The 15,021-nt window shown below is 38.8% G+C and overlaps 1 protein-coding gene across 4 annotated transcripts in view; it reads left to right on the top strand.

The window, feature by feature from the left end:
• The window catches only part of uggt1 (UDP-glucose glycoprotein glucosyltransferase 1), a 120,187-nt gene that overhangs the window by 78,572 nt on the left and 26,594 nt on the right, over positions 1-15,021 (top strand). For all 4 annotated transcript variants that reach the window (XM_020534527.2, XM_020534526.2, XM_048604294.1 and 1 more), the window contains 8 exons: positions 516-705; positions 2,301-2,459; positions 5,394-5,479; positions 6,945-7,029; positions 8,804-8,889; positions 10,687-10,791; positions 12,084-12,168; positions 13,026-13,208. In XM_020534527.2, the coding sequence (XP_020390116.1) occupies positions 516-705; positions 2,301-2,459; positions 5,394-5,479; positions 6,945-7,029; positions 8,804-8,889; positions 10,687-10,791; positions 12,084-12,168; positions 13,026-13,208 (979 nt within the window). The remainder of the gene's footprint in view (positions 1-515; positions 706-2,300; positions 2,460-5,393; positions 5,480-6,944; positions 7,030-8,803; positions 8,890-10,686; positions 10,792-12,083; positions 12,169-13,025; positions 13,209-15,021) is intronic.

Genomic DNA, 15,021 nt, shown 5'->3' with positions numbered 1-15,021 from the left:
GCAAGTTACCACTACTTTCTCAAAGGCCACTAGGGGTGCACAAATGCTGGCCTAGCAAACAATGCCCACGTTACACATGTGAATTTTAAAAAAGAGTTTGGTACGCCAGCCTGCTGTGGTCCTGCATCATTGGGTTCAGCTGTCTGTTGTATCAGGTTCATGTTGCAGTTCAATTTATGAGCCTAAATATGTTGTAAAAATTGACAATTTTTGACTTTCTATGAGGGACTTTTTATATTGCCACTTTTGATTCTGCACATCTGCTTTGAATACAAGGTAGTATGGAAGCTTTCAGTGCTATTCAGTTTGCTGCTTCTGCTGATGAAAACAGTATTGCCAGGATGAAAAATTGATTTTTAGTATGTGTCCTGACTTTCATTTTTGCATTAGCTTTAAGTTATAAATAGAGGATGAAATAGTTGTGATTTTATAAATAATGAGTTTAGTTAGCACAAGAAAGCGAACGGGTGTAGAATGCAAAGATTTCAAAGGAATTTCTGCCCTTCATTTTGCAGCATCTACCGATTTGTTTTGGAGCCTGAGATTACTTTCAGTGCAGATGGCAGCTTTGCTCCTGGACCAGTGGCCAAATTCTTGGACATGCCTCAGTCTCCCCTCTTCACGCTGATTATCAACACTCCTGAGAGCTGGATGGTGGAGTCTGTCCATACTTCGTATGATCTCGACAATATTTACCTGAAGGAGGTGTGTCTTGTTAAATATTTTAAAGTCCAAATTAGTCTGACTAACATGTCATGTGAAGGCATGACAAAGTGAGAAAGTTTTTCGGTGTTGGTATAGTAGAATTCTTCACAAAAAATATCAGTGATGCAATCAAGTTATCATAAACCTTTTACAAATCACTGGTTAGACTTCATCTAAGACCATGTCCCCAATTCTGGACGTCACACTTTTTAGAAGGGATATCTGTTCTTTGGAAAGATTACAGAATGAGATTTCCCTGAACTAAACTGGGATGAGAAACTTCAGTTGTGTTGAGATAGCAGGAAAACAGATCTCCCCCTTTAGACCAGTGAAGTTAAGGAGTGATGTGATAGAATAGTTGAATCTTGGAAAGTTTGAAATGGAGTAAATAAGGAGAGGGGTTTTCATTGGCAGGTTTTAAAGCGGGGTCATACTGGACTCAACATTAACTCTGTTTCCCTCTCCACAGATGCTGCCAAAACTATTGAATTTCTCCAGCATTCTCTGTGTTTGTGTCAATAGTATTTTACTTTTATTGGCTGGTGCTTTGGTAACCAGAAATGTACAGATTTTTTGATAATTGCCAATAAAGAGCAGACAGAATTTCTTCTATTTAGATTTAGAATTAAAAATAGAATATCCTTTATTGTCACATGTACTCAAGTACAGAGCTACAGGAGTATAAGTGAGAAGTTTACAATGTCGCCCCCATATGGTGCTATCTTAGGTACAAAGTACAGATCTTAGATATACAATACAAAAATAAAGGGAAAAGAAAAGTTACATTACTTAGAGTTGTTCATAGTATAAGTTAGAAAAATGAGAATAAAGTTAAAAAGATAAGCATTATAGTCTTCCAGTAGATCAGAGCAGGAGCTTTCCACATATGATCTGCTCCAGGCTCGCAAGTTGCTAACCACCCACACCGGTCTCCGGTCCAACAACTGTCCCACTCTGCGCGAACCTTCAGCCCGCTGGCCGTCCCCACTCCACACGAGCCTTCAGCCTGCTGGCAATCCCAGTCTGCTCGAGCCTCCACCCCGCTGGCTGTCCCTGCTCTGCATGAGCGTCCATCCCGCTGACCGTCCCCGCTCTGTGCAAGCGTCCATCCCGCTGACTGACCCACTCCGCGCGAGCCTCCAGCCCAATGCACTCCATGCCTCCAGCCCGCTGTACCTCAGGAGAGAGCACCACAAGGGTATAAAAGGGGAAGAAAAGAAGAAAACGGGAAGTGAGCAGAGGAGCTCCGATTGGAGCGTCCTAGTCCACTGCCATTTTGACTATTAAAGTTTATTGAATTGTTATGATCTGGAATGCACTCCCAGCATAGATTGTGAAACATTCAATAGTAGCTCTCCAAGGAAATTGTATATGCACAGGAAAAAGATATGTTTCAGGGCTGTGGGAGAGAGTAGAGGAATTGAATCTTAATCATACAGTTCCTTGAAAGAGCCAGTGCAAGTACAATGAACTGAATGGTCACATTCTGCAACGTAAAAGTTCTATAATTCAAAGTTTAAACAGCCATTAAAATAACTCAAAGACCTTATAATGGTTCCTGAAGCAGAATTTAATGCATACAAATCTTTTTTCAGATTGATGGCGGAATAGCAGCAGAGTATGAATTGGAGTACCTTTTGTTAGAAGGACATTGTTATGATGTTTCAACAGGACAGCCCCCCAGAGGTCTCCAATTTACCCTGGGCACCAATGCAAACCAGGAAATCGTGGACACAATTGTAATGGCAAACCTGGTAGGTACAGTTAGCTCTTTGCAAGCACAAATCTTGACCAAAATTTTTGAAATAAGATTCTCTGTTTATCTGTTCATGAGTATGAACTGCTGTGAAGATCCATTTGTTTTTCCTTCTTTCATTATTGCCTCTACACTTTCATTGGTTAAATTTATTTTTCTTCCTTCTATGAATTCTATCCTCTCCGCCTTCTGCGTCATCCAAAAGAATTCAACCAAACTTAGTGCAACAAAGCAATTTCTCTGAGATGCAGGTGCCATAACATTTTTTTTAACCAAGATTATTAATTTATTTTAATTGAAAGAAGCTGACACACAAAGGAGCAAGAATAGGCCATTTGGTACCTTGAGTCTGGCCTGTAGACTGTTTACTCTGCCTTCCTGTCTGCTCCTAAAAACCATTGAAATCCTTGTTGATTATAAAACCTGACTAATTCAACTTTGAATATATTTAATGATTCAACCTCCACTGCTTGCAATGGAAGAGAATTCCAAAGTGTATTGACTGTAATGGAAGACATTTCTCTTAATTTTCGTCTTGAGAGGAGACTTCCTTTTAAACTGTGCCCCCTTTTTCTGGATTTCCCCCATGGTTGTAAATATCCTCTCAGCATCTACATCAAACCTGCTTAGAATCTTGCATGTTTCAGCGAGATCACTTTTCGTTTATCTAAACTCAAATGTGGATCACTCAACTTTCTTAGCCTTTCGTTTTCAAGAAGTAGGTAGATATACCATTTTTTCCTACTCTGGCCTTATTTACTGATGCACTTTGTGCTTTCCTGTCACACTCTGGTCATCATCTGCAAAATTAACCTGTATCCTGGCCTGGTCCTTTTTTAATTTTCCAAGTCTCCCCTCATGAGAACCCTTTACCCCATCACCACTATTTACATTAAAGTTCTACTACAGTCCAAACTATATGATTTGCCAGAACACTTGTCGCAGTACAGTACAGCTATCTGTTTCTGCAGCAGGGTATTGTGCGAATGGAAACCGACTTTATCCCACAACATCTTTAAACCGTACACTTTTTTTGTCTTATTTAACTGATATCCATTTCCTCTTAGCTCAGTTAGTAATTTAGAGATTATTAACTTTGTAGTTCTGTCTTTTAATTTAATTCTCAGATGTTCATTTTTTTGTTCAGCAGTTCCTCATTCCTAGCCATGTCTTTGCCATTATCCACATGGGTAACAATGACAATGATAACCTTTCAACTGAAAACTCTCACCAGCCTCAAGAAGTCCTTAACTCTGACATCAGCAGGCAACACAGGCTTTGGGGATTTCACTCTTCTCCTAAACCACTACTGTGTCCCTTTTGACCCTGCCAACTTGAATGACCCATTGCACCGTGTATGATAGTCAGTTTGTTTATTCTTTCTGTGATCTTTGTTGTCATCTCCAAAAGCTGCAAGAACATCAAACCTGATGGTCAATTGCAAGGGCTGAGATTTCCTCGTTACTACCTTCCTAATGCCCAGATCTGCCTCACTTACACCTCTGACCATGGACTAAATCTGATGTACCTGACTGGAAGAATGTGTCTACCTGCTAGAATAAATTGTCCAAGCAGCTTTCTCCATCCCTGATGCATTACAGTGCCCAAAATTAAGTCTTCAGCTCATGAACTCTGAGTGGAAGTTTCTTGAACTGAAGGTGCTTCCTGCAGATGTGGTTGCTGTGAATTACATGGGTGCCCAGCAGCTTCCACATGCTACAGCTGCAACACATCACCTGTGCTGCGATCTTGATTGCATTGGTTTTAACTAATTAGGTTTCAAGTTAAAAGTATTATTTGACAGTTATTTGTAAGTATATTAAGTTGTCTAAATAGTTCAACTGTGAACCTAATCCATTATTTATATTTCTTCCATACCTGATAGAGTTACTGCCTAGTGAATTAATGCCTGTAGATTTTGTATGTCTTATACTGTTATTCATTCCCTTCCTATTAGAATTACCCAGTTGCAATTTTTATTTTTTCAGCTTAGAGTTTAGCGAGAGAAGTAAGGTATCATCAAACATTTATTTGGCTCGTTCTCTTTGGCATCACTGCGATTTTTTTTTCTTGAATGTGGTCAATGGGATCAGAGCAGCAGATATTTATGCTTCTCGTTTGTCTTACTCTGTTCTGGCTCTCCATTCTGCCATTGCTGTTTTATTCTCTCTGCATACCTTATCTAATCTCACTGATGGTGCTGTAGTGCTTTCTTTCTGTTTCCCATTGGTTTTGCAGTGATCTCACTGCTGACCCCACTCTTTTATGCTCCCCGCAGGTCTTATTCTGCTCTCAAGCTGTCTGGATTATCGTATGATCCTGGTAATTAGTTTGCAGTATGCTAGCGTGCGACTCCATTCACACCTGGTTCCTTGTGAAATCGCCGTTATTTCTGCAAAGCTTCATTCTTGAACCTGCATGTGCTGCAGCTTTGCTTCCTTCTCTTCCCTAGCACCTCTATTCACTTCATTACCGTGTACTTTGAGACCCTGCTTTAAACCTCACTTTCTTCCAACACAGGTCTATTTCCTTTCTGTGTTAGTACTATGTGATGCAGTTGCCCTAAAACCAGGCCAGGTATTATCAGTGCAGTTGGCCTTATTCTCTTCTTGAATCCCTGCATCAAGTAAAACTACAGGTGCTATCTGTCTGTTCACAAAATCTTCCAATTCCTTAACTTTCTCAATCTTCCAATTCCTTAACTTTCTCTATCTTCCCCTTTTTATTTCCATTATGCTTGGGCATATTGTTTTGTTTCTTTTAAGTCGGCTTTTGTCTATGAAGTTAAAGTGCATTGCCCGTTCTCAGAAGATTAATTTGCAGAAATTGAAATAGTGTTTTTAATTGAAAGTTTGCAAGTAAATTTGGTAATGTGCCATTAAACCAAAGTTAATGAAAATAAACTGAATATTTATGTTGTTGTTCTGAACAGGGCTATTTCCAGTTAAAAGCCAATCCTGGTGCTTGGGTGCTCAGACTAAGGAAAGGAAGATCAGAAGATATCTATAAAATTTACAGGTACACAACAAAAAACAACATTGACAGTTCATTAGCAGTACTAATATGAAAACCATTCTGGAAGTCTGTTTAGCATGAACTATTGAATAAGTCAGAAGCTTTTATTTTCTTTGTTTATGATAACTTTTCACAGCCCAGCTGAAGAAAGCATTCAGCATCAATCCTTCTAGCACGTTTCATGTTATGAAACAAAATACACATACATTTTTGTACACTGTTAACTAATTTTGAGAATACACTCCATGCTTCTTAAGACCTTTCTAAAAAAAAAATGACTGCTGTATAGTGCAGTCATCACTTACTTTAATCTGTCCCCTGTTCAAAAACACAGTGGACTCGTGTTTTAAAATGTTTTCATGATGACTGCAGACTCTGATTTTAATGTACTATATCCATTTCTATCTGTGTCACTGCATCTTGAAGGAATTACTTGTGCAGTGTTTAAGAGGCTGGAAGAGATACAAGTACCTATCTTCTCATTGTAGTTGATATTGTCTATGTGCGTTTTGTCAATTGGACCCTTTTATCATCTCATCAGCATGGAGCGCCTTCACCTCTTTTATTTGTTCATTGGGATGAGGGCATTGCTGGCTTGGCCAGTGTTTATTGCACATCTCTATTTGCCCAGAAGGTAGTTAAAAGTCAATTACTTTGCCGTTGGTCTGGAGTCATGTGTAGGATAGGCCAGGTAAATATGGCAGATGGATGAATCAGTTGGACTTTGACAGCAACCGATGTGGTTGGCACATTAGGCTGGCTTTTTATTCCAGATTTTGACTGAATAAATATTTTCTTCTTCAAGGTGGGATTCGATCACATGCCACCAGAACATTAGCCTGGAGTTCTGGATGACCAGTCCAGTGATGTCACCACCTCTTTCTCACCTTGCTGTGCCATGGTTTGATGGTGGTGACTCCTCTCCTACCTGTTGTGCTCAAGTGGTCATTATTCATGTGCAAGTGCTCACCATGTTAGCAGGGAGCAGCAAACCAGAACAAAATTATTCTATATCACTGTGAACTACAAAGAAATGGTGCTAGTTCACTGGTGGGCAAAAGAACTAAAGCTGTTTCTTCTCCCCCATACCTAGCCATTAGCCGAGTGTCAACATCAGTGTACCTGCTGCCACCCATCAGGGATCTGTTTGCATTGCCCGGTGAATGGTACCTGTTTTGTGTGGCAACTTACTGAATAAATTTGCTGTCTTGATCTGTTCAACTTGTATCCTCATCCTCCCTGGTAATGATGTTTAGTTTATCTATTATGAAATTGCATTTAAAACAAGGAAGCCAAATGATGATGATGGGTGTATGATATGTGTTGATTCCTGTGATTGGCTTACTGTGCACCATATATTTTATAATGGCGTTTTCTAATCTGAAAAATAATTGTAATTCCTAAAGATTTTTAAATGCCATGTTACCTTTTCTCTTCTAAAATGTACAACGTTCTGTCTATCATTCAGCCACGATGGAACAGACTCCCCAGCTGGTACTGATGAAGTGACTGTAGTTCTTAACAGCTTCAAGAGCAAAATTATTAAAGTGAAGGTATGTATGATGCAGCATTTAAATTAAAGCGATAGAATGATTCTTTATTCAAGACTAAAACTTCACATGAAATCAGTTCTTCTCTTTTTAGTGAAAATATGCTTACTGTGTTTCTACAAGTTCATACCATGTGTTACATAGCTTAGGAACAAGAGTGTAACCACAGTATTCTGGCAGTACAGCAGGTCTGTTTAGATGAGGAAAGGAAAAAGGTGGATTAAAATTGCAGGCTTAAACTCCTCATTGGAGCTGTTTAGTTCCTTCTTGAGATTGTACATTAATGTATATTTGCATAAAGTTCAATGAATGTGTTAGTGGCGAAAGTGTTATTCTTTTTAAAATGCCGCTTAATTCTTCTTTGTAACTCGTCAGTGAGAATCTATTTCTATTGACCTGACGTGGTTGGTTAGAATATTTGAAATGGAATGTTGAACCTTATAAGACAGAGATGAAATGACTTGACAATTGATCTCTGTATAAACTGAGGCCATCGTGTTTTTGATATACCACCAGGGGATCTTCTATCCTACATTAACGAAATTGATGTTCACATTCTTCAACAGAAAAATACTGCAACAAGGATTATTTAAAGACAACATTGATTTAGAGACTTGAGTTCACATTTCTCCAAGGGTGGGAACTTACAATTCCCAGAATTTGAATCTATAGTCGCTGTCACATCAGAGATTTGACTGAATATCGCGTGTCATCTGAGCAGTCTACTTTTAGAAAGAAAGTGATCTTCGAGATATAAGTTATGAGCTGAGGACAAGAAAAGGCTCACTGCCTATCAGCCTAATAGATATTGGTTTTCTAGGCTACCTCTTCCAAGTTACAAAGCTGATTAAATTATTTTAACTTGAAGATCACTCTGAAGATAAATGTTTAGGGTTAGATGACCAATTTCTTTATCTTTGTCAAACAGGGTATTGTCAATATGATTTATTCACTAACTGTTTTATGTTTAATGTTCCTTACAAAAAGAGAACTTTCTGGTTGAACTTGGAAAGATTTTGCATAAAGAGCACGAACTTAAATTATCATTGTGGTTATTTGGCCTCCGAAAATAGGCTGAAGTTCTGTTGTCTAAAAAGTCCAGAATTCATAGAATCATACAGCACAGAAACAGACCCGTCGGTCCAACCAGTCCATGTCAAACATATTGCCAAACTAATCTAGTCCCACCTGCTTGCTCCTGGCCTATATCCCTCCAAACTTTTCCTATTCATGGACTTATCCAAATTTTTAAAAAATGTTGTAATTGTGCCCACATCCACGACTTCCGTCGGGAAGTTCATTCTACATGCAAGCTACACTCTTAAAACATTTGCCCCTCATATCTTTTCGAAATCTCTCTCCTCTCACTTTAAAAATGTGCCCCCCTATTCTTGAAACCCTCCATCCTAGGGAAAAGACCACTACCATTAACTATCTATACCCATCATGATTCTATAAACTTCTATATTCCAGTGAAAAAGTCCCAGCTATGCAGCCTTTCTTCATAACACAAACCTTCCATACCTGGCAGCCCTAAGCATTTCTTAAATCAGAGCCAATGATTATTTGGCATTTTTAGCACTGCTCAATTAATTAGCTTGCTGTTTCTTGAAAGAAAAGGCAAGCTTGAATTTATATAGGAATTTTGATGGCCATGGATGAAGTATTTTTTTTTTTAAGTGTAGTCATTATAGAAGTTATTAGTTCTTAATGCATAGAAATTATTTTCTCCAAAGTGAGGAGTAGAGAATATTAAATGTTGTCTACAATTCTACAGGTTCAAAAGAAACCTGAGAAAATGAGTGAAGAACTCCTCAGTGATGATAATTCTGAAAATGAAGGTTTCTGGGAATCCATTAAGAGGTAACTTAACACCTTTGAATCTCGAGATTGTAAATAATGATGACAAATGTGGATTAAATTGTGTACACTGAAGTGACTAACTGGAAATTCAAAAGTGCAGCATGCATTGTTTCCATTTTCTTCCATGACACACAAAGGTACAGTTACATGAAGTGCAAGTGGGAATGAGTAAAGGCTGCATTCAAAGATTAGATACAAACGGTGAAATCTAATAGGTACCTGAGTGACATGGGCTATAGTGAGAAATGTGTCAGAATCCCATAAGGAGTCCAGTGAGGACTCTTTTGACGTTGGGAGCAACTTTCTGTTTAACGAAGTTACAGGCATTGAGACAATTATTCTCACTAGGCACTGGCAAGTTTCCTATTCAGGGGAATTCAGCTAACAACCTTTATTAACTGTACATTTTACCTCATTAATATATACCTCCCTATCCTGCCATCTGCTGTGAACAAACAAATGCTGAGATTTCTCAACATGAACGTCAGAACGGGTACCTAGTGGCATCAGCTCACTGCTTACTCCAATAGACTTCAGTTTTGGATAGCAGGCACTAACATGCAGGCATGCTCCATAGGCTTTCACATTCGCATCCACAGACATCAGTATCTGATGTGCTGGCCTCTAAGAAGACTCTTGGACATGTCCAGTCTACTTACGGTACACTTCTGCATTCCATTGCTGCATCTAGGGGACAATGGTAACACTGCGGTACTGCAACAGTGACAGTTTGCTGTCAAGGCACTGATACGCTTCCAAGTCAGGATGGTGAGAGGTTGGAAGGCAGTTTGCAGTTGGTGATGGTACTACCATGTATCTGCTACTTATGTCCTTCCGAATGGTAGTGGTTTTGGTTTTGGGAGATACTGTATAAGGTGCCTTTTACGACTTTCTGCAATATATCTTGTAGGTAGCACACACTGCTGCTACTGAGCATTAGTGGTGGAGGGAGTGAATGTTCGTGGATGTAGTGCCAATCAAGTGGGCTGCTTTGACCTGGATGGTGTCAAGCTTCTTTTGAGTATTGTGGAGCAGGACTCATCCAGTCAAGTGGGGATTAGATTTGATCCATTTCTGGTTCAGCGTGATGTAGAGAATGCAAGTTTAGATGGGAAAGAGATTATTCAGTCCAAGTAATATAATTTCAGTAATGAGGGTATTAAGGTTGAAAGACTTTTCCCCACAAAATTTTATTTTGGCACTTTGTTTATTAATTTAAGGAATATTAATATGGGGGAATTGGAATAAGCATTTAATTCAGGCATTACTGTCATCATCAAAGTCTCTACAAGTAGAGGTAAAACCATTGGATGCAATGTTAAACTCCCTCTACTTGGTTCCAGTCGCGGAAAAAGTTATACCTTTTGCACCTCCACTGGGTTTCTACATCTGCGCCTGTGACATTTTCGCATTTCTTAACCCGGCATTAACATCAGGCATTCCTAAGTCAATTATAGAACACCTCGGTGCTGGGTGAAGTTTCGTTTACTCTTTTCACTGTGAACAAAGTTGGACCCCAAAGGAACCCACTTACTACACACAAGTGTGACATTTTCTCTATTTAATACAGAGTGCCTGTTGAATTTGGGATAATTTAATGCTGCACATCCTAACGTTTCTTAGACCCTTAGCACTAACGACCAGAACGGCTGTTCTATCCCGTGCATTTGAGCCCAAGATCCCGGAGTTGAAATGCCAGTACCTTTAATTGTCTATGTTAGTGTCAGCTCCAGTCTCCAGCCTTACTAGATTTTTTTAAAAAAGTGGAAGTAATTAGCAGTTATCTCTTTTTCACAGAGGATTCACTGGAGGACCAAAACCTGAAGAACTGAGATCGGATAAGGAAGATGTCATTAATATCTTTTCAGTTGCATCAGGTCATCTTTACGAGAGATTCTTGAGGTCAGTTGACTGTCTCTTTCTGATTTTTTTTTAAATTTTTGACTTGCAGGTATTTTATCTGTCCTCAGATCTCAGAATAGGGTTCAGATCAATGTCACAATTTTTTTTTCAAATGTATGTGGATAAAGCTTTTACAAAGTTCATTTGTGTGGAAACAGGATTGTAGGAAAGAAAACTATATGTGCCTGAAGTACAGCTTTAAGAGTTTAGTTTGGTGTGATCGTACAAATTAAGTTTTAGAAACTCGGGCTGCATTATGTATCTCAGTTTATTAAGGACCTAGCAGTTTGTATTCGAAAGAAAACACGGAGGCAGCCCTGATGTAACATTCAGCGCACAATATGGACTAGCCCATAGGGATCAGTAAACTTTCAGGTTCAACACCTGGTCTTAGTTACGTTCCCTGGTTGTAGTCCCGATGTGGTGCAGATGTTGTAAATTGCTCCTGATAACGTTCCTGATACAGAACACTACATAGCCACCTTTCAAGCCACTGCTTGGAAGTGTGGGTGCAAAGTCATGATTGGACAGAGTTGTGCTTATTGTCAAGTGCACCAGCCTCATAACTGAAGGATAAAGTTTATGATGAGGAGCTGTGTTAGAGGGGGAAGGTTGGATGAGTTTTAGCTTAATTTTAATTCCAACCAAAGTAACTGTAGTTCACTATGAGTTTCATATCTATTCGAGGTTCACATTTCATTGCCAGTATCTTGGGTAAGGGAATCAAGACATGTTGAGGACCTACAAAGCATGATTTGACTCTAGTGAAGTGTTATGGAAGCCACATGTCTGAACTCTGGAACAAACAAGCTTGTGTTGCTGGAAAAGTGTATTTTGAAATTTGATTAGGGATACATCAGTATGTTAGTTTGGGTGTTAATTAGGTCAACCGTATAGTTATTGCAATTTAAAGATTCTGAGAAAAAAGGTAAATAATTCCCAAATTTGTTAATATACTTTAATGAGACATTCTGGTGCACAGACATGTCCGTATGAGGATATGTTGATTTAAATATTGTAAATTTCAAATGTCAAAGCATCTGGGAAGGAAGGAAATAGCAGCTGGCAATTTTGTCAATCAGTTTCATCTGTTATCATTTTGGAGTTGGTGAGGTTTGACACATGCGCCTCTCATATATCCATATTCATAGCCTGATTTATGTTTTCTACTTGGGCCTCATTTAGAACTAATGGGTAGCAATGTGTACTGTATTTGACACCTGTGTATTTTGGTAAGCAGTTCCTTCTTAGATATGCATGATAAATTCTCTTGCCTTCCCTCTGCCCTGCAGAATAATGATGCTGTCAGTGCTGAAACATACTGAAACACCAGTGAAATTCTGGTTCCTTAAGAACTACCTCTCACCCACATTCAAGGTTTGTAGAGAAAACAAAATCATCAAATTAAAGCATGGTTAGAAAGAGGGAAGATTTTATAATCCATTTGAGTATGTGTATGGGTACAGAGTAGTCAAGGTTTGTCTTTTTCACCCCACACACTCTTCTTTAAATCATAGAATTGTGTTTATCACTTCCTGACGTTAGGAATCTGCGCCAAATTTTGGAAACTCTTTTTAAAAAAAAAAAGTAAAATGCAATTAATTTCTGTTCCTACTTCATTTTAATATTTGTGGGTGCAAATTGTCCGTAGTAGGTACTAAGTTGATTTTGTTAAGCGTATCTAAATTATGTATTGCATTCATTCTGTTCATACGTTTGTATTATATCTGATGTAAGAACATGCCTTCTCCTCTTCCGTTAGAAAACAGTTGTCCAAATGTTCACCACCAGTATTCTTCATTAAAGCGAATGCGTTAATGCTAAACTAAGACTTATTCAGTTCTCAAGTGCTTAGCAATGATGCTCCACTCCTATTATGGGAAGATTTCCTTCTCCATTCTGAATATCCTTCAGCATTTGGCCAAGAGATATTCCAAAAGAATGCTATTATTGCATTTGACTCTGCAATATTTCTTAACTTTGTAGTATTGTCCAATTTCCCCCCTCTTAATGCATTGCAATATCACAAATTCTAGGTCTGATCAAAGTGCAGGCTGCATTTTAAACAAATTGCCAGCACACCTCTACATGAAGAATTTACAGATTGTTTCACCCTCTGTGGAAAATGTTAAATTATCTTGTGACAGAACTGATGTGTTTGTGTCAAATTAATTATTAGCACAATTTGTAGCATTTTCTGAGAGTTACTGATGTTCATTTTGGTGTTCTGGTAGGAATTTATTCCACACATGGCAAAGAAGTATGGTTTTCAGTATGAGCTGGTGCAGTACAAATGGCCCAGGTGGCTCCATCAACAGACTGAAAAGCAAAGAATAATCTGGGGCTACAAGATCCTTTTCCTGGATGTACTTTTCCCACTGGCTGTTGACAAGATCCTATTTGTGGATGCTGATCAGGTAAATTTTTCAAGATATACTTTCTCAAATTACAAGTTACAGATGTAATGTGATGACAGCTGTCTAGACTGTGAAGTTTGTAAGATAGAATACTGATTATTATTGGGCTGTTTAGTTCTAACCAAAGGACTCGTAACAATTTAAAAAAATTTGAGATCCTGTCATCTGTCCCTATTCATGCATTTTCCAGCAGTCATTATGTATTAACATGAATAACTCCTTTCAAATCCCAAAAATCTCGCGTACCCACTGCATTAGTGGTTTGTGTACGCCATTAGATGCCCTGCTACAACAAAATCTGGGTCAGAAATTGCTTTCTATTTGCAAGAAAAAAAGTAACAGCCGTAGGGATAAGGTACGCATTTCTTTTTGCTGAATGTGATGGTGTGGCAATTTTAGTGAAGATTTCTGCACTTTTAGTCAAAATAGTGGCATTGAAGACATTTAAAAAGCTTTATGAAAGAGCCTAATGAAGAGCTAGCGCTTGGACATCAATGTCCTTCCCCCAGATACATGTCAAATGTGCCCTAGACACTGGAAAAGCTGCAGCATTGAACAGATTGTTTTTCCTTCTCCTTTCTCTACCAGGTTTTTCACTTTCCTCCATATTTGCACTCGAACCATGCAATCTCTGGTATCAACTGTAAACTTTTCCGTTATAATGTATGGGTCTGGATATGTAATGCAGGCACCCTACTTAACCGTTCATTTCAAAACAGCAAGAAGGAATACAATGTTGTGCATAACTGGCACAGTGCTGGCTTCCAGCACAGATGATTGGATTGTGATCCGAGGCAAGGTTGTGGGGTGTTATACTCCTCTTTTACCTAGGGGTGCTGAGACCAGTTAGGTGCCTCATTTAAAGACAGCTCACTCATAACAGCCTGATACCAAAATGTAAATCTTTCTAATCTGTACTGTGCAGTAGCTTAGCCAAAGGAGCATCAGTTGACTCATGTTAAGTTACCTTAAACGAATGAAAATGGAGACCACTTCTGTGGACAAATCAAGTCTTCAGTCAGATTTATGCCCTTTCTGTGTCTAGTTTTTTAAATGCATGAATGTAAGATACAATTAAAAAGCCCTCATTCTATTATGGGATAATAAGTCTTACATTTGTCCAAATTTCTTGGCATTTGTAACCGTACTGATGCAGTCCATTACAATGCAGAGCTTGGTGCTTAAACCTTCCAGTAGAATTGCTGGTACTTTGGTGTATGCAGTTAATTAAAACCCATGTAACTTTTCATTTGGAGAGGTAGCTACAATAGATGGATAGAGTAGCTGAAACAATCAGGCTGAGGAGAAGTGGACCTGTGGGTAAGGACTTAAAGCTTTGCTCCTTAAATATTGCCAAAAGGAGATAAGAAGTTGATACTTTGGCCTTTCACGGATCAGGTCTGGTACAAGAACAACAGAAAAGGGATGCCAATTTATAGGGTATGAAAAGAGAGTACTGATTGGGCCATTATTCGTGTCTAGACAAGTTGGGCATATGTTGGCAGATGCAGTGTTACTTGGATATATGTGAAGTTATAAAGTTTATGTGAGAAACAGAAAATGATGATTTAATGGAAAATGTAGATGGAATATATGGTACAATATAGCGCAGGAACAGGCCCTTCGGCCCACCAAGTCTGTGCCAATTCCTAGTCCTTATTTAGACCCGCTACTTATTGCCTGTATGTGGTTTCTGTTCCTCTGTTTGCCTGCTGTTCATGTGCTTATCAAGATAGGTTTTAAATGTTGCTCACATGCCTGCTTCCACCACTTACACTGGTAGTGCTTTCCTGGCACCCATCACCTTCTGTGT

Source organism: Rhincodon typus, chromosome 13, assembly GCF_021869965.1.
Source record: "Rhincodon typus isolate 14 chromosome 13, sRhiTyp1.1, whole genome shotgun sequence".
Classification (NCBI taxonomy): domain Eukaryota; kingdom Metazoa; phylum Chordata; class Chondrichthyes; order Orectolobiformes; family Rhincodontidae; genus Rhincodon; species Rhincodon typus.
This window is presented reverse-complemented; position numbering and strand designations above follow the sequence as displayed.